Source organism: Vigna angularis, chromosome 7 (assembly GCF_016808095.1).
Source record: "Vigna angularis cultivar LongXiaoDou No.4 chromosome 7, ASM1680809v1, whole genome shotgun sequence".
Classification (NCBI taxonomy): domain Eukaryota; kingdom Viridiplantae; phylum Streptophyta; class Magnoliopsida; order Fabales; family Fabaceae; genus Vigna; species Vigna angularis.
The window spans coordinates 31,184,880-31,205,343 of NC_068976.1; the positions used below are offsets into that span (position 1 = coordinate 31,184,880).

General features: G+C 30.2%; 1 protein-coding gene across 1 annotated transcript; it reads right to left on the bottom strand.

Annotated features, from left to right (window-relative positions):
- Positions 1–209: 209 nt before the first annotated feature.
- On the bottom strand, positions 210–15,610 carry LOC108337572 (phosphoinositide phospholipase C 2). Its single transcript, XM_017574127.2, has 9 exons — positions 15,213–15,610; positions 14,848–15,044; positions 7,756–7,891; positions 7,451–7,657; positions 7,022–7,209; positions 5,440–5,557; positions 4,960–5,103; positions 4,781–4,867; positions 210–899 (listed from the first exon to the last, which is right to left on the bottom strand). Exons 1-9 carry the CDS (start codon positions 15,546–15,548, stop codon positions 594–596), a joined length of 1,719 nt encoding a protein of 572 aa, XP_017429616.1. The 5' UTR covers positions 15,549–15,610; the 3' UTR covers positions 210–593.
- Between the last annotated feature and the right edge of the window lie 4,854 nt (positions 15,611–20,464).

A 20,464-nucleotide genomic window follows, 5' to 3' on the forward strand; every position in this document is an offset into this window, starting at 1 on the left:
AAGAATGTACACATAGGTCTTCTAACTTAATTCAAAGAACTTTCTAATATATGTCCCACAATATTTATTTCATGCCATCCTTCTAGCTTGCAACTTCTACTAATAATATCCTTCAATGTTGGGATTTAAATGACCTATAATGATGACACCTCATATTGGAACCAGTTTTTGTTAATGTTATTGTTTGCATTTCATCAATCACCCATAAATATCATGATCCAATAATTCCATTTCAAGTCCAAAAGCAATAATACAATAATTGTAATAAATATGCTAATAATAATAGCAACATTAAAATCTTACCCTCATTAATAAAGAAAAATATATAAAGTTCATTTCGGAAAGAGCATTTGGTCTTCTCTAAGTTTCTATTTCTATAAGGTTGCTTCTTCTAAGATGAGAGGGCAAATAGGAGATTTCATTATTGTATGGAGGTGCAGGAAGAAGGCGTGAAAGATAAGTGGAAAAATACGTTAAAGAAGAAGCTGTCTGCTTTAAGTTATGGAGTTGTTAACATTGTAGCAATGATGATGAAACATAGGAGTTTTAGTAGCGAGGAAGATTGATTTTTGTGGGATACGGAAATGTTTGTTCTAAAGAGTGTTAGGAAGAAAGCGAAATTGGATGAGAAGTCTGACAGACTTGTAAAGTTCGCCCTTGCGGTTGCGCAAACGAACTGCACGAATGCCTTGTCGGAGTTGAGAGACAGGTAAACATGTTTGACCGCCAAAGTCACCGCTTCCAGAAAAGTCACGCTCAACAACTTTGATGTATAGAAGAGCCAATTCAGGAGTAGTCAATGGGAAACTGAACTCTTCATTCCACACTGGTACCCAATCATCTTCAATTGTTCTTGTGTATTTCATATTTCTATCAGCGGGAACACCGTGAATGCCGATCTGCACATCATCATTGATCTCAATACCTACTAATCGGATTGAATTTCTTTTTTTCTTTAAATATTTATAACCCTTCTTTGAATTTGGTATTTGAAGATTAAGCTCACACTTTACTAAATTAAAAAGATCAAAATGATTTTTTTTAATTAAAAATTAAAAAAAGTTTATCCAAAATTTTAGAAATTGAAAGGATAACTTAACCAAATTTTAAAGATTGTTAATTTGGAACGAGATAACCAATAAAAAATTATTAATTTTTTCTTTGCATTATCCTAAATTTTAACTCAACTCTAAAATATAAATCATAGAACTAGATTATCTCTTTACTTATAATATATCTAGACTATTTTCATACGAGTAAACTATCATTTTAGTCTAGAAAGATGTATAACACTACTAATCCTTATAAATTAATAATAAGTATTAAAGATAGTTAACTTATAGAACTTATCCAGTCTATATAAAAATGAAAAATGAGTCAATTCAACTCGGTTTAATTTTTTTTTTGAATTAATCTATTATGAACTAATGGATTAGGTATGTTGATTTACTCTACATCTATAGATAGGTGAGTTAGTTTATTGTGGGCTTGAGGATTAGGTGAGTCAATTTACTATGGATTAATGAATGATTGTTTCATTGAGGATTAGGTGAGTCAATTTACTATGGATTAATGAATGATTGTTTCATCCTACACTTCCAATCATTTTATCCTGTATCTTTAATTTCTAAAAATAATTTTAGAGGTTGCATTTTTCTTCATTGAATTTCAAAATTTAATGAAGAAAAAAAAAATGCTTTATTGGATTTAAAATTCCGATGAAACACAAAAAATAGGATGTAAGGTTTTTTGAATTATAGATGATAGTTTTGAAATTTTAAAAAAATTTGAAAGATAAAATGATTGGAGGTGCAGAATGAAATAACCTTAATGAATTAAGTGAGTTAATCTACTATGAACTCACTCAAGAATATTTTGTTATTCAAATTTAATTTATATATTTATCGTACTATAATAAAAATAGAGGGACTCAATTCATTTTGTAATAGTAGTTCAATCAAAATACACACATATTTTATCAAATATTAATATAAAAATAGTAATTAAAAGTTAAAGTTTAATCTTATATAAATTTTCTTAAATAATCAAACTGTCAACAAAAATAATAAATAATTATAACAAAAATAATAAAAATAATAAAAAATTATTGTTAATAAGTTAAAGGTCAACTCACATCTAATAAGGTTCAAACCCAATTAATGTATGAGTTAAGTGATTCAAATTCAATTTAACATTTAAAAAATTAGAATCTTTTTAACCTAATCTGTAAGAGTTAAGAGGTTTAAAGAAGTTTGGAGTAGACAGGTGTAAGCAAAGGATAAGACCGAACAGTTTAGATTAAAATAAGAGTGGTATATAAATGAAAGTTTCAAAAGTCTCGTCCCATTCTCTGAATATAGCTATATCTCTCCAAATTCTTCAACTTTCTTCTTTTCTCTTCCTTCTCTCTAGATTCCTTCAATCTCACTTCATCTGTTCAACAATCAGATCGTGCCTAAGCAATCCGGGTGTCAAGAGCTTTTTGTTCCACCGATCGGGTTAGTGTTTACAGTCAGTAAGTTTCATCCTCTCTTCTTAGTGATTTTGTTTTCTTGTGCATGCAAGAGAAAATTATGTTTGCATGTGTTCATCAGACTCTTTTCTCAAATTCTGATTTCGTTTTTGGACCTACTGTTGGTCTCTTCTTTCCAATCGGTGATCAATAGGTGTTCTTAGATTTTCATGAGGATCAAGAAATTTCCTGAAGGTGTTAAAAGCTTTCTGTTTGGATAAGAAGTAAGGGAAGCTAGTTAATTTAACTGATTGGTTGATGATGTATGAAAATTTTGTTTGATGATTTTGCATGTGTGTGAAATTGAATGTTTGTGTGTTCAGCAATGTTTGTGTGAGATGATAAATGTTGTGGTTATTGAGTTGTGGATTATATAGAATTTAGAGTGAATTCTAGTTTGGGATTCTTTGAAGTGATGTTAGAAAGGTTTAGGTAATCTTGGATAGGTTTAAATTGGTATATGAATCATGTATGGACGATTAGAGGTTGGAAAAATGTTTAGTTTTGGTAAATTCTAGTGTGTTCTTATTTCTGCAGAAGTTCTGTAGAATTATGTAGAAAGTTCAGCGTTCGCTGTTGACCGCTCGACCAGGTTTAGGTACTCGGTCATTAATTGGGTTCGGTCTCTTTAGAGTCTTCTCAGTTCATGACCGTCCGGTCTTAGTAGTGTTCGGTTTTGTATCAAAATTCGGTCTTAGCAAGTGTTCGGTTTTGTATTAGCGTTCGGTCTTAGTAGTGTTTGGTTTTGTAATAGCGTTCGGTCTTAGCAGTGCTTGGTTTTGTATTAGCGTTCAGTTTTAGTAGTGTTCGGTTTTGTACTAGCGTTTGGTCTTAGTAGTGCTCAGTTTGTATTGGTGTTCGATCTTTACTACGTTCGGCCTCCTATGGGCCTTACCTATTAATGACCATTCGGTCATGCTTTAGTGATCGGTCTTACCTGAGTATTCGGCCTTACGTTAGAGTTAGATCCTTAATAGTGTTCGGTCACTTATTCAGCCTTACCTATTATGGATCGTTCGGTCCTATTCTTTGGGGTAGTGAGAAACCGTTCGGTCTCCAAAGTACGCAGTGTGTTCGGTCTTGCATGTGGTTTTCATTGTTGTTTGATCACTTGTTTAAATTCAATTATATGAACATGTGTGAATAATGGAGTGGATGTTGTTATAAGGTATGGTGTTCCAATTGGTATGAAAGAGAATTCTAAGGCGGAATGTCTTAGTGATTGGTTATCAAGGTGGTGGTAAAGTATGAATATGGACAGTGAAATCCACGACATTCATCCTGACATTCTAATGATTACCAATTCTTAAGTAGAGATGGGTAAGTCATGTTGTGAGAATAGCAGGAGGCCCTAGCCTAGGGGGGTCCTACAGTGAGTGATAACGGGCTAACCTCGTGTGGCAGCTGATGGGTTTCCAATTACTACACTCATGAGTGCATAAACGACCAAAGCTACATATTCATATTAGTCCAGACGGTCGAGTTAAAGTGGTCGGTCAATATGTGTTTATATGTTTTATGCATGTGTATGATTATCTGATTTGTTTGTTTGAATCGTATGCTCACATGACTATTAAATTACATTAGCTTACCTTTCTTTTTTGTCTTGTATATGTTGTCCGTTCGGTATTTCTTCTTTGCAATGATCATCCTATGGATGTGAACAGAGAATGACGAGTGTTCTTTGGGGCAGGCGCTGGATGGAGAGGACCCAGCTGCTTAGACTAGGGTCGATCGATTGTGTGTATAGTTTTGTAGTGACCGTTCGGTCATGTATATAGTTTTGTATTAGGATAAAATTTGTAAAGTTTTAAATTTATGGTTATTTTAGGATAACTTTAAGTCAACTTTATTCCCAAAAACTGTTCTACATTATTATTATGTGATGACTCTTATATATAGTGTTCAGCTATATTTTGGGATGTTACCTAATCCGAATTTACATCTTTAAAGCGATTTTGATATCTCTAAAAAAAATTTGAAACCATGTCAATAGAAAAATTTGATTTAATCTAATTTTTAAATTAATTTGGTCAGTTTAGTTTTTAGATATATGCTAAGATTATCATTAAAGTAATATGGTTTGTTTTATTATACAATGAAGAAGTCATTTACTTTTTCTTAATTTGATGAAAATAATAACTTGCTCATCCGCCAAAATATTTTCAAAGTGAGGTGAAAGAATGAGTTGTACAATGAGTTCACTCTTCCAACAAAATGATCCAATATTAAACTTTAAATATTAATTTTGTTGATGAAAAGTATTACCTGTACACGGAAGTCAGGAGGAGAATAAAAGTCAAAATGGGTTGGGCTGAAATCTGAACGCCACCCATCACCCATGTATACCAAAACCTGCTTTATCAAATTTAATTGGATAAAACTCATTTAAAAAAAAAAACAGCGTTTTTCTTCCTACACCCCAAATATAATGTTTTCTTCTTTACCTGAAGAGTTGTTTGGACTGGCCGAAGCGCTTTTGGATCAAAAACATCGTTGACATTCAATAATATGTTTGGTTTTTTAACATAACCACAACCACCATTGGCTCTGAACATTCCTTCCATGTACCTAAGATAGTGCCCTCCTCCCTTAAACAAAACAAAACATGTTGCTAGCCAATATCAAACCCTATTATTTCAGTTCATATAATTCTAAGCAACGGAAAGTAGAAACCCACTTTCTTAGCATTGTAATTTATGCCATTTTCAAAATTATGTGCATGCATATACATACATACACAATAAGAATATTAAGAGTACTACTTTCTATATAATGCCCTTTTAGACTATTATCTCCTTTAAACCTTATAATTGCTACAAACCTTTTCATTTTCAATTGTCAAATACGTTGGTCTTTTAAATGTTATATATCTTTTAAAAAATTTCTTTATTTTATTAAAGTTTAAATAGTGAAAGTCTAATTACCTGCATATTAAATGCTACCATTTGAGCTCCATGCATCCATCCAATCATGGGATCGTAATTAGACGAATCCAGACGAGTTCCTTTTGGATATATTCTAAGCAAATTTCTTTGGGTGAATCTACATGATAGAACAATATTATAATAGTTGTATTAATGAATATTATGGTAAAAGAAAATATTGTTTTTTTCAAATATAAAAGATGTCATTATGAAAAAATCTCTTAAGAGTAATAAATGTTGGAAGTCTCACATCGACCAGTAATAAAGTGAACTAGAGTATATATGTGGATAAAAATCTTACTTTAAAAGTCAATTTTGTGGGATTGAATTAGACTTAAAATCAACTTCTTAACATGGTATCATAAACATGAGTTAGAACTCATCCTAGCAAGATTTGTGTTTGTTGGACATATGATTTCATCTACTGTTAGACCACTATCAAACTAATCATTAATGTCTAGTTCCACGTTCAAGATATATATACCTTAACGTGAGAGATGTGTGTTAGAAGTCCCACATCGACTAAATTATTATATATTGTAAGAGTTTAAAGTTTAAAGTTTAAAGTTTGAAGTTTAGACTTAAAGTTCACTTTTTGAAAACAAATCAAACCTTTTACATACTTATTTAGTTGAAAGTGCTTCATAACTTTTTTTTAGAAAACAAATTTATTGACTAGAACTTGTGAAATGACTAATATGTTGACTAGGGATGTCTACATGTACTGTAGTAAAAGCTAGTTAAAATTTTAAACTAACAAAAAGACATGTAGGATCTTAAATTAAAAAGATGTAGAAGTTAACTGACTACCTTTAATACAATTTTGATGTAAAAAGTGGATAACTCCTGGCATGGAATGAATATTCCAATCATTTTCTACTTTATAGTTTAAATGGTATAAACATAAGCCATATGTTTTGATCTCATAAACGGTTTTATAGAATTTGTAGAATTGTACTATAATTTGAAAAGAAGGTTTAATATTGTATAATAAAGTTAGGCAAGTGATTCTTAAGTTATGTTCTGAGGATCAGGAAGAGGTTATACACCATTTTATATTTTAATTGCACTTTCTATCATTTTAGGTCTTTGCATAGGAGTTACATTATAAGAAAATTATTAAATAATTATTTTTTATGGTCATATTTTGGCCAAAGACATTTTTTGTTATTGTCTATTGTCATCTTAGTCAACCATTTTCATTGTTGCTTATTGTCATATTTTAAGCCACAAATTTGAAATTTTGTGGCCTATAATATAATCAATGACCTCCTACACCATGACCAAATTTCATTGCCTATTCGTTAGCTAATTTAGGCAACAATATTTTAGCTTTAGGCCACAATTTTCACTATTGTTTAAAGTAATTTTTGTTGTAATGTAATATAGGACAAATAATTAGTTATTATATCAATTAAGTTAGACACTAATTTATGAAACTAAAAATTATTTCTATTTAAAATAGTCTTTATTGTTAATAAGAATTTATAATTCCATATGTGAATTAGAGTTTAAATTGCTTTCTAACATTAACTACTAACATTTTAACTACTTACGAATTCCAAAAAGAAAAATTGTTCACCTGATGATTTCAGTTCCATGATTTTTGGAAATATCTTCAAGCTCTTGCTCGCTCAAGCTTAAACGTCTGACTTGGTTATGATTAATCAAACAATTTCTTAACTTACCTTTAGGTTTCCCTGCACGAATAGAAATCAAATCTCTATATTCAGGAGTATCATCCTCATCATCCTCATCATCTGAATCATCCTAATCTCAACAATACAACATACAAAATCTGATTACAACAAGATTACAACTACGACATCTTTGATTGAATTTTTTGTTATTATATTTCATCAATATAACATGATCTATATATTAACACTTATTATGTCTTTTTTATACTTTTAAATTTGAAAAAAAATATTTTCTTAACATAGCCTAAGCCAAGACTATTTATCATATTTAACTTCAATTTGTTTAAAAAAGTTATTAAATAAATTCTCACCTTGTAATTGACTCTAGATTTGTCATGATATTCCTCAAGCCTATGTGGTGCTTCCTCTAGTATCCTTTGGTCTTGACTTTCATAAAAGTCTGGTGGTTTAGTTGAAATCAAAATTTTTTTCTTCAATCTTTCTGGAGAAGGGAATTCTCTCATTTGGTGTGGATTTTCAGGGTAAAATAACATATCACCAAATGTGTCAACGAGCATCTGTAAATATGTTCATTTCCACTAAATTTGTTATTAGGTTTTTCAAACCATGATAAAGAAACCTAACTTATATGTCATGCAACATGAGTTAGAAAAACCTTAGCCACTTTGTCTTGAAGAGATGGTGTGATATGGTCTTCAAAAGTTATAACAACGGGATATGGAGAGGCAAAAAATGCATAATCCTTAATGGCAAGAAGACAAGGTCTAAGTTTCACTGAAGAAGTAAGAGTCCTACATTTTAAAGAAAATCAATTAGTTTCATATATAACAACATTAAAAGTTGCTAATGCATGTAAAACAAAGTCTAGACATATACATATATACTTAGGTAGGACCAAAACATTTGGTTTAGTGAAGTTAATCAATCTAAAGAAAGAAATTGTTTTAGTATACTAGTTTGGTTTCCTTGTGTTTTTGCTATGAAGGGAGTTGTTGGACATTATTAGTCCAAACCACTATTTAGTTAAGTCAAATTGTTCACCGAATACAATGGGTGAATATATAAAGATATTTCGAATGTGTTAATATAAATATTTTTATATAGTTCTATATTATTCCAATGTGTAATATTTTTATGGTTAACATTCTTTGTAAGGTCGTGAGGTTTAACAAAGTTGTGGAACTCTCTACTTCCTATTGTTAGGTCAATGATTTGATATTCAATGCCAATATAATTATAATTAAAGTCTTGTTTCAAAACATGTAATGTGTTGTTCAATTTTGCATGATATTTGAATTATTCATGTGTTAAGAATATAAAATATAAGTTGAAAGTTTAACATAAAAATGAGAAAATTGACTAATATATAAGAAACAAAGACCAACAATAACTTAGTCTTCTGATTTTTAGTTAAAAATGGTGTCATAGTCTCTTATATGAACTACTCATATCACAAAAGTGACAATTCTTCTTAGTCTACGTAGCAACAAAATTCTAATATCACTCTCAAATTTTCTCTTTCTTATCAAGTGAATAAATTTAAAATAATTTCAACCAACTTATTATTTTAGAAATTTTTATTTAGATTTGATTATGATACATAATAATATTTATTAATAAATAGTTAATTATTTTTTGTGTTAAACATAAATTAATTTAATTTGTTAAATTTAATTGTGTTTTTGTAAAAATATTAATTAATTCATTAATTATATATAATAATATTTTGCTTAAAAAAATAACTGCATAAAATTTAAGTAAATTCATAACAATAAAATTTAAATAACTTTGAGAAATATAATATGCTTCAAAAAGAGTTTCTTTATTATCTTTTCTTCTAAACCTTTTTCAAATTTGATTATTGGAATTACGTTATCACTTTGATAAAATTGACATTTTTCATACTAATATATTATTGTATTTGTAATACATTCAATCAATCAATTATGACATATTTAGGAAACTAACATTACATTGAAATACTTTCATCAATGTATTCATGGTTAGGAAACTAACCATTATGACATTGACATATTTAGGAAACTAACAATTATGACATATTCATATACATGGTTAAAGAACTAACCATGACTCAATATTCAAACAACAACGATCCTACAAAGGTGATAAACAATTTCTTTGCATTGGATCCCGTTATGAGACAATCATTATGATTAACAATATCCTTTATAATTAGTTCTTAGAAATACATACCTCTACATATGAAACATTCTCTGAAATTGAGTTTTCGGTGCATAGGCTTCTTAATAAAATGTTTACTAAATAATCAATCATGACCTTACTCACAATTTTAATGTACCACCTTTCTTCTTTGTTTGTCACTAATCCTGTTGCTGACTTGTTGGTACTTAAGTATCAATCTAACCGCTTATTTGGATAATTTAATCTTTGAGTTCTTATTTTATGGGTTGATCCAACATTATATCTAAATATATGTTTTCAAAATTCATTGTATGGAAAATGGAATGGAAAGAGTAATATTGTGAAATGTTACACGAAGATGCGATAATTTGATAACATTACAAAGTTATATAATGACTATTTTTTTTTATAATGGTTAGTTTTATAATGAATACATTTTGCAACAACTATCACATTTAAATACATCTTTGTTTCTACCTAATGTAGTCCAAATATTTTTCATGGTCTTATGTTGCTTTTGAGATATGTTAGGCATGTCTTTCATGGGATATCATACTCTTAACACATTTTTATATAACTTCTTTTAACTCTCAAATTTGGTGTTTTTCCCTCTCATTGTACTTTTTATTCATGCTAAACATATCAATATGTGGACTAATGTTTCTATTTGCTTTTTTGTTTCTCTTTATTCTAGGGCCCTTTTGTTTTATAGGTGAGAGATATTGGTGAAAATGTTCCACATTCATCAACTTCAATTGACGTCAATAGGTTAGAAGATGATGTATATATGCAATTGAAGAATAAATCTTGGATCTTCTTAAAGAATTATCGACAAATGTTAAGGGTTATTTTGGCTTACCTCTCAATAATTAATAACCAAACAATTTCAAGTTCAATGTTTTTTTTCCTATGGACTCTTCCATGATAATATTATATATGTGTTAACTTTTGATTCACTATTTTTCCTTTGATTGATTGTTTCTTTGTAGCATACTTTAAATTTTTGAACTATAGGGAGAAATTTGTTTATTCGAGATTTATGTTGATTCATTGTCTTCTTTGTAAACATGTCATGCATATCCAATGACAAATCTTAATAGGGGCATGACATTAGCCTTTTAGCCCCTAACTCTCTTTATGGATTCACCACTTCTCTCATTTCTTCCTTGGAGAGTCAATGTTGGTGAGCAATAAGAGTAGTTTATACTTAAAAGGAGGGTGAAATTGTTCTATATAATTTGTTCGAGTGCAAGGTGAGAGTGATGTAACACGTGATTGGCAGGAAGAAAAGTTCACTAACATTATCTTGTGACATGTGAAGAATGAACTTTATGACTTTACATGGAGATTAGACATTAAAACTCACTTAGTTTGAGTATATTATTTTTATAGACAACAATTTTATTTTGTGAAAAAGTGATTCACCTAAGTTGTTATTCTTGCAATCAACAATATAATTTTTAAACTCACATTTGGCTTTTTCTCCAAGCCTTATTAAGTACTTATTATGACAAACTAATGACCATTAACAATAAAACTCCTTACCATTGTACTAAAAAATAGAAAAAAAATGGCTAACACATTAACTATCCATACAACTAACACATTAACCACCCATAAAACTCCAACGACTAACACATAAGTCATTCAAATCCAACAAAACTTTCCAGTAAACTTAAATGCTTCGTCTATCATTTATTTTGATTTTCCATATGCATCAATTCCTCTTCCATTCGTTGATTGGTTACTCTTTGACCATGTGATATCAATTTTGTTTCTCATAGCACACATAGATCACGATAATCGTTGTAGCAACAACTTCTATAGATCTTGTTGCCACCATTGGCTACTACAACTTCAATCCTTTTCTAATTTATTTCTTCTTTATTATAGTAATTGTCCCCACACTTGTTGAACATCTTGCTTCCCACCACAACATTGTTTTGGTTTCTATTTCCACACACTTCGTTCTTTGTCACTTTCTCTATGTCACGGTTGTTGTTCTTGTAACTCAACACGACCAACTCAAAATTTTTCTTAGCAATGACGTTCTCCAAATCATTTTTACCACGTCAAAACTCTTCACTCTATCTTGAAGCACACAATTGAGCTTTCCTAGGTAATGAATCTCGTCGTCTTTTTTTTAGTTTCTTTGTCATGACCTCTTGTATCGCATTCACCAACATTCTTGATTTTCTCACTCATTAATCCTCGATCTCCATCTACACACTCTTTGTGTGTTACACGATGAAACGATCGATCCTCGATATCATATTATGCTATAGCCTTGCCATGTTTGTCTCCAGGTCCACCGCCTTCGCCGTGATAACCTCAATTGCCTTTGCTGCTTCAAGTGACTACATCACTTATCGTTGCATCTCCTTAGTCTTCTTATTATTCACCATGTCGTAGCTTTGCAAATTATTGATTTTCGCTATTAGCTTCTTGATCTCCTTCTTCCTCGCGACGTTCCTTTTCACCAATTCATCACACTCACATTACAATATCATGATCTCTGTCACCAATTACTCACCATACCGATCATCTATGCCACAATTTGCAACATTATTATCTAAGCTATTTAGATTCCCCAATGAGCTATGCAAGTTATCCAGATGCCTTACCAAGCTATCTGAGTTGCTTGGATGTCTTGTCAAGTTGTCCATTTTCACGTGCTTGGCACCGAGCTATGTGTTATCATCAACAACACATATTCCTTTTCAACATCTTTTGTGAAAAGTTTGATCATCTCTTCCCTTTTGTTTTCAGATTGACAATCTCTTGCATAGTGGAAGCATTGGTTTGAGTAGCACTCTTTTCCAAAATGACCATATTTTCCACACTTAAAGCACTTAATATTTGAGTTACTCATCCGACCTATTCTCTACTAACCTCATCCTTGTCCATGCCAATTTTGTTGGTTGGATTGCTTTTTTTTTTCTTCATCTTGACCAGGATATCTACCTCCACAACCATTACTTTTACGTCTTAGGTATTGTCCACTCGTCTTAGCTCAATTTATCCGACAAACCCTTCAACCAAGAGCATTAACATGTTTTAAGACTCCTCAATTGAAAACATCATGTTCTCAAAGTCATTGCGCACCATGGTTTATACCCAAGTTATATACTCGAATACTCTTTCAGTATACTTCATCTCCATGTGCCCCCCTAAGTGTTTGAGGTCGAACCTATTTCACTTTGTTATCCCTCTTGTATGCTTTATCTAAAATGTCTCACCCTTCTTTTAAAAATTTTGCGCTTACAATTTTCTCAAATTCGGACTCACCAATAACTTTGTACAATATGTACATGGTTGCCAACCTGGATAAGGATATTTTGTTTGTAAGATTGACCATCTCACTTAAACTTATCAAAGAACATTTTAGACACTAAGTTGTCTAGATTTGATGTCAATTTGTAAACAGCAAATTTACTTTGTGAAAAACTAATTCATCTACGTTGTTGTTGTTCTTGCATTAAACAATATAATTTATAAACTCACATTTTGTTTTTTCTCCATGCCTTACTAACAACTAATTATAACATATTACCGACCATTAGCAACATAACTTAACAAAATTCTTAATCTTTATACTAAAAACAGATAAAAACGGCTAATACATTAATTACTCATAAAACTTCAATAACTAACACATTAACTATTCATAAAATTCAAACTCTAATGACTAATACATTTAAATTTATTCTAATCCAACAATTTTGACCCTCTAATTTATTGATGAACATCTTTCATTATAATTGTCATTCTTGTGGTATATATCCAATAAAAGGATAATTCCACACATTCAACTATTTTTGAACTAGGATCAATATTCGTTGAACTGAGAATGCCACATCAGGTTTCATTTGAGATAAAGTTTCACTACTGCTATCAACTTGATACTATAAAATTCGATTGGTGATTCTTCTTGTTGGAGATAAATAATGAATAATGTTAGATGAAAGAGATATCGTGACATTGGAATGGTTAAATCATAATAAATGACAAACATTCTAAAGAACGATATCCTTCTTTTCTTTCTATTATTTCCTGCCAACTATCCTTCACCCTTCTCCCTCTTCTTCGCTTTCAATTCGGCCTTGCTTAGGCATTTGAGGTCTACATTCAGCCATCAAGATTGCTACTCACAGACCATGTCAGGCTTCAAGGTGATTTTGTTCACTTTGTTGTTATCTATTTCATGTTTCATGCTTTGATAAGTTCTTCTTCATTTGTGTTCATATACGTGTTTGTCTCTTCTTATTCTTCATTAATAATGAAATAGAATAGTACCTTTTTTTGAAGCAACCCCAAACAATTCTACTACATTTTGTAAGCATATATTCAGAGATATCTTCTTAAAGTCTCACTCTCCTCCTAAGTGACTATTACAGTGAAACACAACTTATGATATAAAAATTTATATACATTTAGAGTTAAAATATACTTAATGATTAAAAATAATTTTGTTTTGTTTAGAGTATTATATATCTTCTACTGGTACTTTTACTATTGTATTACATGTATATGTACATATAATGGTTATCTACTTATGTAATATATTATTAATGATATTTATTTTGCAGTTGTTTTAAAATTATTTATGTATATATGATAACAAACAAAAATAAGTTTAATTTTTAAATAAATAAAGGTAGCATTAGTCAAGTCTCACATCTATCGATTAATCTTTTAAAAGTAATGTAGCATCAACTGTGTGAAATGCCAATGTCAGATTTCGCATATTTTTCATATTAACAATAACTATAAACCATCACTATTTAACACCAGCCGCTAATAAATACCAAACATAGAAGTAAATTGAGCTTTTCATATATTTGAAGCTTTCTTACAAGGTTTCTCATAATGCTTTAAAATTTGTATTTTAAATTCGTGTATAAACTAAGTTAAACTGAAAAATTGTTTTTAATTTTTTAAGAAGTATTTATGGAAAACTCGCTTAAACAAATTTATAAGATTTTCCTAACACTAAAATCGCTTTTAGTATTGAATTTTTTAAGTTAACACAAGCTTTTTATTGACACTATTAAGGTGTTTATTTTATAATACTAATATATTTTCTTTAAGATTTTCATTAACTATATTTAGATGTGAACATCTAATTATAAAAAAACCTATCAATATTTACCTCATGAAGATCACAAAATCACATTTGAAACAGGGATGGAAAATAAGATATTAAGTCATAAAATACTATAAAGTATAGAGACCTAAATGTTTACAATGAAGCTATTGAGGTACGAAAATTAATCACATTTTTTAAAACTCTCTTAGCTGTTAAGCAAAAAGAAAATTCTAAAAGGTACACTTAAAACCATTAATTTTTACTTTTTGGAACTTGATAGGGTTTCATATGTGTTTAGTTATAAAGCTAATAATATCCTTGACCTTAGAGGAAGACAATGATTGAGTAAACCTTTCTTCAAAAACAATACTATTAGATTTCAACATATCTAACACTGCACAATTTGTCTACTTATGTAAATGTTACTTTGTTATGACAGAAAAATTAAGCAGATATATCCACCAATTAACTACTGAAAACTATATAAATTCATACCCTCCATGATGAACTAACACATCGTCTCCTCTGGAATTTGGCCATAAATCTAGCTCAATTACTCTAACTCCTTTCTTCAATGCTTTTATTATCGCAGAAGTATTGCTAGCACTGCTAAGTTGATTTCCAGTTAAGTAGGAGTTGTGGCCTGTGTACATGAAATAATGAGCCAAAGGAGCATTCATGTCATGGTGCACCTGCAGATAAAAAACACAGAGAATATGAGAAAGCTAAAAAAAGTATATATATATATATATATATATATATATATATATATATATATATATATATATAGTTAGTTAGTTATATCAGAAATGTTAAGTAATTGAGTAAGCTTTTTCCAGTGGTGAAAAGATGTGTAATACCTCAGCAAGGGGGCCATTAAGGTCATTCAAGAGATAACGAAAGAAGGCATCAATATGAAAGCCTCTCCTTTGAAATATGTTGAGATGCTTGAGAGTACTGTCAAAAATGGCTTGAGCATGTGTGGTGACAGCTTCATTTTCTCCCTGAAATCCAACTAAGAAATTGCACATATCATCCATGCTCATGATGCCATCACGTGAATACTCTTCAAATACAGTGTTGATTTCGTCAGGGGGTTCAACCACTTTGAGCCTAAACATTCTCCTGAAACAGAAACAGACTTTGAAGTGCTGTTTAGGGGTTCTATGAGAAGGGTGTCTAGTTGTGGTGGCCATTGTTTGTTTTGGATAATGTCAAATGAGGGGGAGACACACAGAGATAATGGACAGAAAAGAGAAAGGTGTATCAGCTTTTGAAAATGACTGGGAATGTCTTGGAGCCTAAGTTTGAATTTATACTCTTACAATGTTCATAAGGAACATGTACAAAATACTTTAAATAGATTGTTTTTGTTAACTTTGTCTCTGTAAAGAAGAAAGAGATTACTTTATTTTATGCTTTGTGCTTTCTTTTACTATACATTTCAATAATAAACATCTCGGGCTAGCTCTCAATAAACTTATCAAACGTTAGGAATATTCAGGGATGTGTGGGTAAAGATATGTATTACAAAAACCAAAATGATGTAGTGAGAAGTAGCTTTTTTCTGGAATATCGAATAACTAGTTTTTAATGATCAAATATTAAATTAAATTATAGCTTAAGTTATTCTAAAAAAAATGCTAATAAATTCAATAAAAAAGAATAAATTTAACTTGATATTATAAAATCAGGTTTGAATCCCCTGTAACATTTTATCTTAAAAAATTAAATTGAAAAAGTAAAATTTGACATTTATTTATATAGTACTATGCAACAATTTATTGTCAACCCTCATTGATACGATATGTGTAAAATATTCTCACTCAATTACGTTGCCATATTTTTTTCATAAAGACAACATGATTCATTTTTCTCTGACTATCATCGTCAATTAATATTGGGAATGAATCCAAAATGCATAACTAGATTTACGTATCCATCTTCGATATAGTAGAAAAAACAAATATCTTAGTGATGTTGGATTTGATGGAGATGATCCCTGTGGAACTGTGTCATTGAAGACAAAAAGGATTGGAGAAGGAGAAGATGGTTTGGAATCAAATGTGATCACATCTTAAACGATGTTTTCATTGATATCACAAAAGGGAAAACATTGTCTCTATCTAAAAAATAGAAATGTTGGCAAAAGAAGATGATGAAGATCATTCTTCAAGAATAAATTTTGATGATGATAAAAGCAAGTCTAAAAACTTAAAGTGATGACAAAAAGATATTGGAAGACTTAATATTTTTTGTGTGTATTTGATTGAGCCTTTGTAATAAGTCATATATTAGTGAATAAATTGTTTCTAGGAATTAATGAGACATAAAGAAACATGCACAAAGATCACTCAAGAAAGGTTTTATTTACCGAAGAAGCTTTATGATAATAGATTAACATTAATGACAATCAATTATCTAATTGAAATCAAGTTTTTTAGAAGAGTCTATGTGATAATCGATTATCATTATAAGTAATCAATTATCATAGTGAAAAAATATTTTCATTAAAGTTCGGTGATAATCAATTATCTCTTTAAAATAATCGAGCGGCAATTGTGACTTGACTCTTCAGATTCATGACCTAATTTTCATATATATAAAAAGTCCATATATTTTTGGGGAAACCTATTTCAAATGGAACTTTTCATTTAGAGGTTTAGGGTCGTGACTTGTAAAGAAACTCTATGTGTTTTTGGAAAAGGGCTTTAAAAAATCTAGTGTATGTATAACAATAACTTTCATCAAGCGGGTTCTTATGTGATTGAGTGTTATTGTTGTTGCTAAGAGAAGTTGTTCATCCTTTGTGAGACTCAAAGGAAGTGTTTCATTCTTTATGTGATTCAAGTAAGGTATTTTTCATTTCTCAGGTCTTTAAGAGAGGTATTCTTTAAACCTTAAACTCTTTATTCTGTGATTTTAAGTTTAGTTCAATTCTACTGTTTGATTTAATCCCTCTTTAGAAAGATTAATTTTGTAGATTTTTTTTATTTGAATCAGTATAAAATATTTGTGTATGAATTTTCTATTTCCTACTCTCTTTATTTTACTAAAGTCATTAAAATAAGGGAAAATTTTAATTTAACGATGAACTTTGAAGAAAATTTCAAAGTATCAATATTTATAAAACAAACCAATTCATTCCCCTCTTGGTTTTTGTCCAAACGAGGATATTCCTCTACATGATTCTAACTGTTGGTATTAAAGCTTACTTTAATAGTAATTCAAAATTGTTGAAAATGGTTGGACAAATAAAAATTTTTGTAGAGGGCACATATATTAATAGACTCCCTTTTTTTACCGGTGAAAATTATCCTTTCTGAAAAGTTAGGATACAAATTTTTTAGAGTTTTTTTATAGGAGCGTTTGGAATGAAATTTTAAATGGTCCATTTTTAGCTACAATAACTGTGAATGATATGTAGGAACCAAAGCCTTTTTCTCAATGGATTGCTCAAAAAAATAGAAGGGCTTAATATAATATTAGGACTAGAAATATTATTTCATCTGCTTTAATTCTTGATGAGTTTTATGGATCTTTGTGTGCAAGAGTGCTTAAGAGATGTGGGTTCATTTGTTGTAATAATGTTAGATTATTCCAAAGAGACGTTGCCCAATGGTAGCATGCCAACGTTCAAAATTTTTCAACGTTGAAATCATTGATTGTTTTAATTTCTTTTATTTCTTTTATTCTTTCCTAGCTCTATAAATAGAGGGTTCTTCTCCCGTTCCAAAACACACCAAAAGAAGTCTTCTCTCTTTCTTCTTTCTTCTTTTCTTCTTTTAAACATATTTTGGGTTTATTTTATACTCTTTTTTAGAGACCCTTGCTAGTTTTGAGATCCTCAAAAATATTCTGGGAAGTTCCTGTTGTATTCTGAGAGACTTGTGCAATACAATGCGGATAAGTCCTTAAGGACAATGAATCTACATGCCTCAGGAAATTTTTTTCGTGTTCCTGGCAGCTTTTATCTAACAATCTTAAACACTTATGGCTAATATCAACAACTCAATCACGGAGGATCAAAACTTTGTTTCCAGAACTCAAACGGTATTTGTGAAACCACTTACGGATGTGTCAAAAGTCGAGATCTTCTCTGGATAGAACTTCTGGAGGATAGCAAGATGCTCGTAGCAACGATGGCTTCTGATCTCATTTGTAGGGATCGCGGATGAGGTTGAAGAAGAGAGAGATAAGGCGACAACTTAGAGTTCGTTGGAGTTAGGATGGTGAACCCTAATTTTCATGTGTCATGATGCTTTTGTATTGTTTGAGGAAAGTTGGAGAATATTTTTTCTCCAGAGAAAGAAAAAGAAATAAGAAGATGAGGTACTTGAGTAATTTTTCGTATACTTTACCTACAAATGAGAGAAGCACAACCAGGTATTTTCGCGTTTGCCAATCTTAAATATTTTAAAATTGTGGGGGTGTAGGTAATTTTACTTAATTACTTGAAGAAATAAATTTGGCTTTTCACCTAATGATATTGATAATATTCTAAATTTGAAAGTAGAGAATATGTCGTTATATATTTATATATGAACGACATGTCAATGATTGATGTAACACCCAAATATTTTAAAGGGTATTACTGATAGTAGAGACTAAATTAATTTAATATCTCATATAAACAATCAAACTTTATTTCAATTACTCCAAAGTACAATACCAAACATACAAACTTTAAACAATATAGTCTTCACCATTGAAATTTCAACTTATAAGTTTTACACAACATAATCTTCCCAATACAAATTTATTCTTTTTACAAAAATTCCTGAAAGTTTTTCCCCGCATCTCTCTCATCTCTAAGCTTTTTCAACCGCATCTGCAACATTATCTAATCACATATAACATGAGTTATATGATCATAGTACAAACAAATAAGGGTAAGCCAACCATATCATAAAATCATTAAACTTGTAATAAAAATATTATATCATGTATTTTTGCAATTGATAAAACATCATTATTCCGATGTCATTAATTCATCATTATCAAGATCATCTTCCTCATTCCCATAAATCTTACAAGTGTACCATGCTTACTCATGAAGCCTTATGGTCAGACCGCTCTCTGCCTGCTTCCTTAAGCCTCACTTATATACTATGTCTTACTTTCTGAAGCCTTATGGTCAGACCCCTCTCTGCCTGCTTCTATAAACCTCAATGTTACTTTGTTCATACCAAACTCTCATGGTATAACTCGATCATACTACTCCCGGTAGTAACATCATTTCATAAGTAATGAATTTCTCATATCCACCCACTACAAGAAAAAACTGTATTACATACAGCAAAAATCCGTATATAAGACCCAAAATCCGTATATATTCTGTGTTTATATACGGATTACATACGGACAAAAATCCGTATATAATACCATCGTAGCTAAGTTTACATACGGAAAAATCCGTATATAACTTATATACGGAAATTATATACAGATTTGTCCGTATATAAGTTATATACGGATATTTCCGTATATACGTTATATACGGAAAAATCCGTATATAACTTATATACGGAAAAATCCGTATATAATTTCCGTATATAAGTTATATACGGATTTTTCCGTATATAAAGTATATACGGAAATATCCGTATATAATTTATATACGGAAAAATCCGTATATAATTTCTGTATATACGTTATATACGGATTTTTCCGTATATAACGTATATACGGAAAAATCCGTATATAACTTATGTACGGAAATTATAAGTAATGTTCAATGAACAGAACACTTTAACAAATCAGGAAAGAAAGTGACAGAGGAAAAAACACGCAGCAACCCTAATTACATATATACCAAGTAAGAACATTTATTGCATAGAAGAGACACGCAGCAACAGGAAACCTAGGAAAAAGAAAATATCTCACACATCAATTAGTAAATAAGCACAATCTAGACAACCCATTAATAATAACTAGATAATGTGGGAAATAACAAGTATGAACCATGAAAAGTTCTTGCCAAATTTTCCTCAATTATTATGTGTTATACAGTTACTCTCAAGGTAAAACATGTTACATCCATAATTATGCCTCTCAATGCCATCAAACATCTAACACAACATATTTCCACTATTCTTTTTCCCACAAACAG

What these genes read in the sequence shown, in the direction of transcription:
- LOC108337572 (XM_017574127.2), bottom strand. Translation starts at nt 15,548, where the DNA reads ATGGCCACCACAACTAGACACCCTTCTCATAGAACCCCTAAACAGCAC. An exon ending in GTGTTAGTTCATCATGGAGG is followed by an intron (nt 7,892 to 14,847) that starts GTATGAATTTAT and finishes TTTAAAATGTAG; the next exon opens with GACTCTTACTTCTTCAGTGA. An exon ending in CATGGAACTGAAATCATCAG is followed by an intron (nt 5,558 to 7,021) that starts GTGAACAATTTT and finishes TCTATCATGTAG; the next exon opens with ATTCACCCAAAGAAATTTGC.